The sequence below is a fragment of the Cupressus sempervirens genome, chromosome 3 (assembly GCF_028749045.1).
Source record: "Cupressus sempervirens isolate cs-2001-9-10 chromosome 3, ASM2874904v1, whole genome shotgun sequence".
Taxonomy (NCBI): Eukaryota; Viridiplantae; Streptophyta; class Pinopsida; order Cupressales; family Cupressaceae; genus Cupressus; species Cupressus sempervirens.
The window spans coordinates 16,243,855-16,255,523 of NC_143120.1; the positions used below are offsets into that span (position 1 = coordinate 16,243,855).

Genomic DNA, 11,669 nt, shown 5'->3' on the forward strand with positions numbered 1-11,669 from the left:
TTCAAAGGTCCTTTCAATATGTTTTAATGAAGGGCAATCTTTACGATTTTGTCCATTCAGTTTACAATGGACACAGGCTCCTAAATTACCTAGCAAGGAAGTATTCCAAGAGAATAAGTCCCCTTCAATGTCCAAAGCAATCCTGTCTAGAAATTCCACTTTAGGATCAAGAGCTATAAGAACACATGCATTAAGGTGTGGGAGAGTTTTCTTCGATTCTTCAACTTGTAAAACCGACCCCCAAAGGTTTAAGAATCTGGGTGAGAAACAGCCACAATTCAGGTTGGAGTTGCTTATCTCAATCCAACGAGGAGAGGATTTCGCTACAACTTGGTCAAAATTACCCTTTGAAGACCAATGGTATGCTCGGAATAGAGCTTGCCCTACATTCCAGAAAATTTTCTTCAAATTTTTTTCCTGCATTTCTTTATTTTTATGATATATCACAAAAACACCTCTTTGAATCATTCGACTGAAACTAACAATAATGCAGAATTTTTTTCCCCAAACACTTTTAAACCAGTCATCTAGAAACTTCCTGGCAGGCAAAAACTTGTTATCCATGCAAACAAATAAAATAGCAACACTTTATAGACGAGTTTGCTCAGACTGGATGGCTCTTACCATGTCTTGGTTTGGATAAAGTGATTGAGTTTTCAGCCCAGAAAGAGAGGGCTTACCCATTTATCTCCTCCAGGCTTACCCATTTAATACCTATTGTAATGTCCCCTTTTTGGATTATATGGGACACTATTTGAAATGTACAATTCTTCCCATAATAGTTAATTTCAATAATGCAATCATGCAATAACAATAGATGACTGGTAATTCCAAATGCAAGAGTATGAATGGTAATTCCAAATGCAATAGCAATGCAGTATGAATGTAATAACAAAGAATTATCACAGTACGAATGACTGGTAATTCCAAATGCAATGCTGCAACTCAATATACTTAAGAATGCAGTTTACAATACAATGGCTGTTTCTGATTTGACAATATTATATGTGCACGATATCCTATATGGTTGTGTCTGACATTCAAATGTGATGTATGCTGCAAGTTAAAGGATCATAAAGGATCTCAGGCAGCTGTCTCTGATATTCTGGAACTATATATGCAATCGTCACCTGTATATGAGCCATTTCTGATATATAAATGATGATATCTGCTCTTCAATAAGATGTTGTCTCTGATATACAATTATAGTGCCTGCACCAATTCAATGCTCTCTAGTCAAGCGATTCCACAAACGCAATATAAATTAACTATTATCAATTCTTCTTATCTGCCTTGACTGACCAATGAGAATGTCTTCTAATATTGTCTTTCTTGAATGAAACGTTTCCAATGAAAGAGACATGTTCTTTGTCCTTAATTGTTAATCGCAACTTTCCATTACAAGTCTTCTAACAACAGATCAGTTAATTAACATATCTTTATTAGAATGACCACACCTTTTCATTGTTTTACGTTTGCATTCTTACATTAAAAAAATCACTGTTATAAACAACTTATTTGATGATAATTAGAGTACTGTCATGCTATTTTTGTGTTACTGATAATCGGTGTGTAGGTGTGAATCTGATTACTTTAGCAATTAGTTTGCTTACTGATTGATGTGATATTTACAGCCCTTCATTATATTTAACTTCCAACTGTAATTATAGATAACATCTTATTGGGTATGTATGCTGCTAGGAAGATGATTATTGTATTAGTCAAATGTAATGATAATCGGCTTTAAGAATGCATGAGGCTTATACTCTCTAGATCGAACATTGATTGCAGAGCTGTAAATATGCACTATACATGAGTTTTTCCCTTATCTTTCTCTAACAATGACTGCTTATAAGTTTCAATCCTTAATTAAACTTATCAAATCATATATTTTGATGCCCTGAATTTTGGGACATGACAGTCAACCCTCCTCATCAGAGAATTCCTTTGTTCAAATGAGGTATCCACGAAAGAGCATGTCAAAGGGAAAGGATTCAAAGAAATGCAAGCTGGAAGGACAAGAGAGAATAGTCAAGGTTTGATGTCGAGAATTCTGAAGTTTGTGTGCCTCAAGGAAGAAATATTGTGAGCGTTTGAGGAATTGCATGCCTAACAAATGCAATGGCAAGGGGAACCAGGGTATCAAGAGTTAGGACGCTACTCAAAAGTATTTCCGTTTGGCAGGTCAACATTATGTTCTCTAAAAAAGCCCAAGGTTGGATCTTTGAAGAATGGGATGTAAGATGTGATTAACCTTGGTCCCAAATAGGTGGAGCAATAGAATAGAAAAGATCAACTCTGGATATGCTCAATGATAAAGGGGACAACAATTAGGAGTTGTAGATACCTAAGGCAAGATACCAAGAAGGATCAGGGGTGCTACATACCCAATACCATTGCAATGAGGGAAATGGAAACTCAAAAGTATGTTGAAGACAAATGATTGAGAAAGTTCAGGTGCAAGGAATAAAGAAAAGGTATAAATATGGGAAAATTCAATATCCCATTAGAGAATAAAAGTTAAATAAACTAGAAAGGGGATATTACTTAGACACATCTAATAATATTGAATGATCTTTTTGGGTAATGAGGTGTCCTTTTGTATTAAACTACAAAATCATATTTTTAAAACTAGGTTCTAAGGTTTAGGACCAAGGTTGCATAAATTTTTTTTTTCCAGTACAAGTTACAATAATAATTTTGAGAACTGATTTTTTAATAAATGATATATGCACTTATTGTTAAAAATCAAAACACGTGCTGAAATATAACGTTCAATGACTGACCTTACATGTGGGCTTCTTCCATACAAACAATTTCTTGAACAAGACAAACATCAAACACTATCAAGTTTTCATCTTATAAGTAAAGTAAACACTTAGGAAGTAATATGCCAATAAGTAAGTTATGGGTTAATGACCAGTACCTCGTTTCCATGCAAATTCACCAATGTTTTCAACTCAGCTCTACGAAAGAGAGCAACATGTCCTTCACCCAACAACAAATCCAAGAGCTGCACTAGTATTGTAAAATATAATTTTATTAGGTGAAAGAAAAAAAATTCTCTAAATTTAAAATAAAATTTTAGCATATAGAGAAGAAAAATGTTTCATCGAATGAACAACAAATTTTCTAGCTGTTGATGTTTCTGATTCAATCAAATATTGAAAAAAGAGTGGCTAAAACGTTTTGCTAAAACAAAGAAAAGGATTGACACAACACCTTACTTATTGGCCATGCAACTGGAAAACAGATCCAAACAAGCACACGAACCACAGGTGCCACTTTAGCACCAACTGCTAAACCATACCGAGAACAAACAGATTGAGGTATAATCTGGCTCAATAAAAGGAAATCTTAGCTGTTTATTCAGAAGTTCTGTAGTTGACACTACTCTTACATGCTTACACATTGGAATAAAGTGCAATGGCACATAGCCTGTTGAAGATAACATGAAGAGATAAAATCCCAGATAATTTAAAAATCATGAAATCAAATGACCTTACCTCTCCAAATAAGAGTATCAGAGTAACAGATATTAAAATAGCACCCCATGGTGAGACTAAGCCATCCAAGAAAATAGGAAGTGCCTGCCCAAAATTACCATAATGAGTATTATTTAACTCAATTCTTGACTAGGCCTGTCAGCATCACTTAATGCGTATAGTGGGTAATAATAATATACAAAAAAAAACTGAATTTAATAATAATATGCATAAGTTCAAGATACCTCCATAGCAAGAGCATTACATATCAGAAGCGTACACAACAACAAATGTTGTTTCTTCACCACAGGCATAATTTTAGCTGTTACAAATGTATCAATACCGTCAATATTCAGCCAAATAATATTGTTAATCTTTTATTTGGTAAGCACATCAGCAGTGTCATATCATCTAGGACAAATGCGATACATCTACAATTAGAATTGACAACCTGGACCTAGAATATAGCATCCACAAGAGAAGAGACAACAAATGGGATCCCAAAAGTTATTCTATGAGATGACATAGAAATCTACTAAATAAAATTTTGTAACAAGCAACGGTGTTAGACTTAGCAATTGTCCCACAGAATAATAAAAGCCATAAATTTAATTATTCCAGACCAAATGATAAATCAAATTATAAATATTAAGACTTCTGAAAAAACGAAATCTAGTTTCTGATTTATATCCTATGACATCAGCTCTTTCATTCAATAAACTTCTATGCTGTATAGACAGGCAGACATGAATACAAATTCTAAAGAAAGCTTGAGTTACCCTAAGAGCAATAATTCAAATATGATGCAACTGTGCTTTTGAAGAATATGGCATGCATTTTGCCTGTGTGAAACTACAGAAGCAGTCATGCATTTTATGATGAGCCGCATATTGGCACTCACAGAAATATTTGATCACGCATCTGCAGCAATTCAACATGCATTTTATGTAATCCATCAGAGCAATTCTACAAATATTTTATTCGCCTATCTGATATTTATGAATCCAACTTCAAAATCCAGGAAATGTACAATTGAAGCTCCAATGCCACAACCTTATAGTGTCCGACATGAAGGGATGTATGCTAGAAAATTTTAGTATTACTAGCTTGCTTTATTTTGCTAATGGGTTTCAATCCCAAGATGAAGCATGATCAATAGGATTGCTTTAGGACAATAATAAAATCTTTTTATAAAGTTAGAGAGAGCTCAAATACAGAGCATCTTAAGAGTCTAAATCAATATCAGCGTAACACCAGCTTCAACCGAGAAAATCATTACTCCAAGAATCAACTTTCCAACCAAGCTGAAAACCAAAACAATGAAACATAGTTAAAAATCGTAACAAAAACTATTCTCCAAGCAAGGAAAACCAACAAATACAAAACATGTTACTACAAATTCTTAGATACATAACGAGTATCTTCAAAGTATAAGTAAAGAAAACATCATTCAAATTGGAACATCGGATCCCTTGAAAGTGCATCCATATCATCAGCAGCCAGACAGAAAAAGGAATGAAAGGCATATTACGGTGGGGATGTTCAAGCCTCTCACAAATACTTGACAAATCTGTTATCATATCTTGAACCTTCCTCTCTCTATTCAGGCTTGAAATCCCTACGGAAAACTCGATTGTACCAAGAAGCTTGAAGAGGAAGATCAGCCAAATCTGAGCTTGAAGAGCTGGCTTCTGAGGCTTTAGACACAGTTTCACTGAAGAAAATATTATTCACAATTACATTCTCTAATCTTTAACTTCTGTTCTCCAAACTGCCTTCTATCTCCAAGACTATATTCTACACAAAGTTTGGATTTGCCACCTATTCAATCTTCACCCCCTGATAGAAGTCATCCATGAACCTGAACTGCATTGCAATAAGATGGTGGTTCTTGTTTCTTGTCCATCACTCCTGGAGTGTAATGTAGGGCTCACATTTCAATCAGATAGCTGAGTTCATGGGAAACATACAGGTTAGGAAGTTGTTGAGTAGAATACAAAATTGTTGTTCCCTAAAGAATAAGGGCTTTTATATATCTCAAGCTGCCTTAGGTTTTCTTCTTGGTGCGGTATGTTTTCCATCTACTTTTGGTCAAAATATGAAGCCTGACACTGATTCCGGCCACTTATGGCCCACAACTTTCAGATGGAGACAAATGGGTCTCCACTTCACCAAGTCAAGTTCCAAAAGAAGGCAGAAAAGCAAAGCTAGGCACAACAAGAAGAAAGCGGTAGTACATGATGTAATGATATGAGAAGAAGAGCACAACATGGATGAAGAGGAAGATAAAAATGTAGTGGTAATCACACACAAGTAAAGAAAGCACACTACCCGAACCTAAGCAGGAGTTATAAGCTCTTTGAGCAAAGGGGAATTCAATATTGGTACAGAAGAATCTTCTGAGTCTTGCTTAGCAGGAGCATTAGCAGAATCATCTACTTCTGCCCCTTAGTACTCTCTACTTCAGTTCCAATACATTCAAGAACATCTTTGTTGTCCTACCATACTTTTGATAGCGCTTAATATATTGAGTTACAAAACAAAAGATTATTGTCAGAAAGGAAGCTGACTTGTTTAAAGAGTCGTGTAGATGCAAACAACAATTTTATAATTAATTATGCCATGATATGAAAATAAGGTTGAATATGCCTTTGTACGTTACACTTGTTGGCACTAGTAGAAAACAGTTAAGAAAAGTTTGGTCAGTAGTTGTTCGAACAAACACATCCCTTAGTCAAGTAACCTACAAGTATGTTGAAGGTCGGGGAAGGGACCTTTCATGCTGTCATGTTATATACACTATTTAATATAAATGAATATGCGGTTACTGTTGGGATATGAAGTCCAACAGTCATGACTATTCCTTCTCCCTCTTGTCTCTTCATATTCGATGAGCTTTCTATAAATGACTTGTGCAGTCATGTATTGTATGATATCAGATATTTCATTAATATAATTGTTCCCTGCTTTGAGTGTGGACGTAGGCAATGTTTTGCCGAACCACGATAAATAGTTGTGTCATTGTATTTTGTCTTCTTCGTTGATTGATTTAATCTGCTCGTTTAATAATTTACAATTGGTATCAGAGCTAGCTTGGTTTGAGCAGAGATGGAGGAAGAAGATGATGATGCTGATTTTATTATTGAACAACTTTTTTAAAATTTGGATTGGAGTGAAGAGAAGGATGCTGAAGCAAGTGAGGATGAAGATGAGGAAATTGAGATTTACTTGACAGAGGACCCCTTTCTTGCACAAATATATGACTTGCTCACAAAGAAGTTTCTGCTTTGTAAAAATAAACCACAAGAGGATTCTGGGTGCTTGGAAACTGAAGATCTAAGGAGCGCGGGGATTATAGAGCTCAAGGAGGCTGGAGAAAGCCAGAACCTCAAGGCTGCGCATGATCCAGATGCCTTTGGCATGTTAGAGAATAAGGACTCTCATGATTTATTGTTGCAGATTGCAGCAGTAGAAGCAGAATGGAATGCATTAACTGCAGTTTTCTCTATGCAAGAATGTAAAGGAGCATACAAAAAGTTTGTTGAGCAAGAAGACAAATGGACAGCTAATGAAGGAGAAGACGTAACTGGTGTTGACCTTTGCTTCAGTAAAGCAAATATACAAAATGGTTTAATACCCACGGACTTGGGTGGTCAAGAGGAAGTTACAAGAGGAGGCAATTAATCAACACCTATGTTTATGATTTGGTGAATTCAATTTCCTTAATCAATATGTTTGCTAATTCTGTTGATGGACGAGTCCCAACAGCCTTCATATTTTTCACTCGCTGCTCAACAAGGAATGGAATTTGAATGGTGCATAAGAATGATGCAAATTATGTGCGCTGTAGGCTGCATTACAGAGAAGATATTTATAATTCTGATGTAACTTGGAGAAGACTCATCCACAATGTGCTGGAACAAGGTTTGGCAACATTGAGGTCTTCTCTAGTCCTTGTTCTTTTCTGAGGTGTGGAATAGGAAGTAGGGGATGCCATGATGCATGGCTGTGTTAGTTGAACTTCACGGGGGAGATTGTTGGGATATGAAGTCCAACAGTCATGACTGTTCTTTCTCCCTCTTGTCTCTTTGTATTCGATGAGCTTTCAATAAATGACTTGTGCAGTCATGTATTGTATGATATAAGATATTTCATTAATATAATTGTTCCCTGCTTTGAGTGTGGACGTAGGCAAAGTTTTGCCGAACCACGATAACTAGTTGTGTCATTATATTTTGTCTTCTTCGTTGATTGATTTAATCTGCTCGTTTAATAATTTACAGTTACATCAATTCTATATGTGCAATCTTTGGTACGGTTCTTCTTTCTGTTTTTTTTAAAAATTCTTTATTTGTACATTTTTTACTTAGCAGTACAATGAAATGTTTAAAGGGTCTCGAAATTCTTTGAGCCAGATGCCTTTTAGGCCAACAGAGACGCTAAAAATTATACAGAAAGTAATTTTTTATTTTATCTTTCATGTGAACTCACACAGTAAAATGATTACCATATCTAATGAGCATTGTTAGGCTCTGTCAGGGCAGTAAACTTGATGTCACCATTCCAAAAGCAACTAGAGGCAGTCAAGTTACCAGTTCAAGATGTTTATCCTGTGATAGGGTATTTTATATATGTGTGGTCTCCCAATCAAGGCTAGAAGTAATGATGTTTTGTTGAGTAAATAGGCTCTTTGTAGTGATCGCTCTGTACCTTATTCAGTGGATTTAGGAATTCACCCCCAATGTATCAAAACTATCATCCAAAGGCCCCACTTGAACTTGGCAAATTTGAGTTAGTTTGTTATAAATTAGTTTCCAAAGGCCGAACGATGGGGGAGTTTTCCAAACTGAAACATTAATTATATTCACTGCAAAGGGCAAACATCCGATATTTCATATTGCTTAAGATATATGATTTTGCCAGCCCTATTATACACTATTGACAAACTCTAACAAACACGGTCAGGGTTTGAAACCATTTCACTTTCCAAGTTTGCGGTCATTTCCTCTGCAGGCAACAATAAAAATTTCCTCTGCAGGCACTGTAGGACTATAGAAACTTCAATTTTTTTTTTTAATGAATAATCCTTTTCTATTAATAAATAATATACTAAGATTACAGTTTCACTCTATAGATTCTGAAAAAGCAAAATATTTCTATTTCATTTCAATATATACTAATGTGGCCGAAATTCCTCTAGAATTCCCCTAATTACAGCAAAATTATGACAAAAACGAAGAATATTTTGATGCAGATTCTGTAGCTACTTCTCATCACAGTTAACAGATTAGATAAAGTTAAAACTAATTCCATTCTAGAGGTAAAAAAAATATAACAAATAAAACTCTGGAATTTGAAAAACCATAGGAAAATAAAGAAAAATGTCCATTGTGATTGAGAAATCCAGACCAAATGCAGCAGATCCAGCCAGTTTGAAATAATATGATAAAAACAACGACAATTCTTCTGCTCCTGTAGTGTCTTGTTAAGCATTAGTTCATCCACTTATTTATATTTCTCTCATTTTTCCAAGTCTAGTAACCTTGTGTTCTCACGAGGCTCAAGTATATTCTCAGATATGTTAAATTTAAACAGATATATTTTTTCATGGAAATTTGAAGTGCCTAAGAAGAATAATTTAGAATCTTTAACTATATTTTAGTAGACTAAATATTATTTACCAATTGAAAATAAGTTGTGTGACAAGAAGAGGGGATGTGACTGTTTATTACCAAAAACGCTACTTAGCTCTCTACAAATTTTTTCCCTCAATTTTCTAATGAATTTATTTCTTTTTTTTCTGTATAAAAGTATTATTTAATTAATTAATTTAGATTTCTTATTTCCTCCTTAAAAATAAGGAGCAATCATAGAAACACCAACACAACTCTATAAATATTTCCTAAAAATAATGAACAGCTATTACTAACTAAAACAAATGCCAACTTGTCCAGATAAATTTACTCGTAAGTCCATTAATAATTCCCTTCCCCTTCAACTTGTCCAAATAATGATCTACTCCTAAATACTCAAAATTATAAATAATATTTTTTTTTAAAAATCTAGTCGTTGGAACTCAAAATATACAAACAAATAAAACGGCAGGATTTAACAACTACACCCGAATTCCTCACCATTAGGGAAAGTATACAATCTTCGTCGATATTTTTCTGCTATTTATGTGGTTTCTAGAATCTGCGAAAGCTTACAAAAGAGAAGAAGAGGAAGGCGATATTTCGCTGCCGATATCTCTGCAACTTCTCATTTTACGACTAACTCCACCCGTATTTCCGCACAATACAGAAAATTATTCAATCTGTGTCGACAATGCTACTGCTAAATGTCGGGTTTTTAGAATCTATGAAAGTTCAGGAAGGCTTAAAGATTTCATTTCCCTAGATAGTAATCCATCGAAAGTTCCGCTAAGTTTGCTCCAATTACCACAAAAAGTAAGAAAAGGAAGCGATATTTCGCCCGCCGACACCTCTGCAACTTCTCATTTTGCCAAATTTGAACACCTGAGCTTATAATCTACCAAGCATTTTAAATCAATTAAGTAATCCGGCCAAATGTCTCTAAATTCACCCTCTAAAAGGCACACGGTTGGAACTCGTACCTGCATGCTTGCGATCCTGCGGCTTGCCGGACTTGCGCAGCACCTCCAAGTCGACCAAACTGAGCGACATGAGGCCGAGCGTCAGCCCAGACATCAGTCCGGCGAAAAGCACCAGAAAGAAACATATCCCCACATAAATCCAGAACTTCAGAGCACAGCAGTTGTACTCCACCGCCATTCTCGAAACTATAAAATCCTCAAAATCTTTGCAGCTTCAGATATTACTCCATATCAGACTGATCTATAATGGACAATTAGATGTTTTCCTCTCTGCACCTCCCTCGGAATCAGATTCTTTCCAGAGCAGCGATCATCCAATAAAAACATAGAAGTTACGGGAGTATGCAGGAGAAAGTTAAATGAAAAGGCTGTTGTGACATCAGGTGTCTGTTAGTTAAACGAGAGAGGTGACACGTGGTTACTATTTTTGTATTTGTTTTGCTGGAATAGAGAATGCGGGTCCTTATATCTGGAAAGTGAGATTTGTATATTTATATTCTAGTTTCAGTTTTTATTATTTATATGTTTATTTGAGAAGAAAATTAAAAATTAAAAAATACTTTAAAATGTGAAAATTGAGTTTATTTTTTATTTTAATTTTAAAATTATATATATATATATATATATATATATATATATATATATATATATATATATATATATATGTTAAGCATAGTTAGGCAGCTACTAAGTTTTTAAATGTTAAAGTATCAATTATTAAATAGCAAAATAAAAGAAATTAAATTATAGAAGTATATATGTCCTTGATTTCATAAATATTCAAAAGACTTGGGGACTACTTATGGTGTAAGTATCAATAGTGAAAGCAATATTTTGTAATCATGACATTATTTTTATTTTTTATTTATATATTTATTTGAGAAGAACATATGAATAGTTTTTTTTTAATATAAGTGTATACATTTTGAGTTCTATGTATATTCAACATGTTCAAAAATATGTCTATATAAGAAGAGTCTTATGTTTTCACATTATGTTTCTAACTATTTGTTTGTTTCAAAATTATGTTTTATTTGTAATTTATAAGTTGAATTGTTTATTTCTTATTAATTATTAAAATTAGTTGTAAACAAAAGTTCACTATAGATGAAGTGGTGGTTTTGTTGTTGTGTCAATTATGGTGGAGAGGTTTGTTTGTTTTCATAAAATAAAATTTATAATAAATGCTAAGCTTTAAATCAAAACATTTTATATCATTTACCTACTTTAGTTTTTAAGATTATTTTTCATTTACTTTTAAAATAATTCAATATGTGATTCACAATATTATTAAAAATAGTGATTCACAATATTATTTTTCATTTACCTTCTGTCGACACTTGTCATACTGCATTTACTGCGGGAGCTTTAGGTTAGGATATAATGGCCTCGGCCAGCGGTGAACCAGTTGTTTCTGGTGTTCACGCTGCTGCTTCAGACTGTCATGGCACCGCCACCGAACAAATGCTCGTGCAAGTTTGTCCCGAAGGTTTTCCACGAGGTAATCCTGATATTGTCCTTCCTTTGCAAGAATTTGATGCTGCATGTGACTGGTTAGAACAACATAC

At 34.3% G+C, this 11,669-nt stretch overlaps 1 protein-coding gene across 2 annotated transcripts in view; it reads right to left on the reverse strand.

The window, feature by feature from the left end:
* LOC149564513 (DUF21 domain-containing protein At2g14520-like) overlaps window positions 1-10,470 on the reverse strand; it is an 87,944-nt gene extending 77,474 nt beyond the window's left edge. Inside the window, exons 1-5 of one of the 2 annotated variants that reach the window (XM_089818057.1) lie at window positions 10,102-10,470; window positions 3,731-3,807; window positions 3,507-3,590; window positions 3,223-3,336; window positions 2,927-3,013 (exon numbers count right to left, since the gene is read on the reverse strand). In XM_089818057.1, coding sequence (XP_089674183.1) covers window positions 2,927-3,013; window positions 3,223-3,336; window positions 3,507-3,590; window positions 3,731-3,807; window positions 10,102-10,279 — 540 coding nt within the window. In that variant the 5' untranslated portion in view covers window positions 10,280-10,470. Of the gene's footprint in view, window positions 1-2,926; window positions 3,019-3,222; window positions 3,337-3,506; window positions 3,591-3,730; window positions 3,808-10,101 lie in introns of both variants that reach the window. The other variant, XM_089818058.1, reaches the window with a different exon arrangement.
* Between the last annotated feature and the right edge of the window lie 1,199 nt (window positions 10,471-11,669).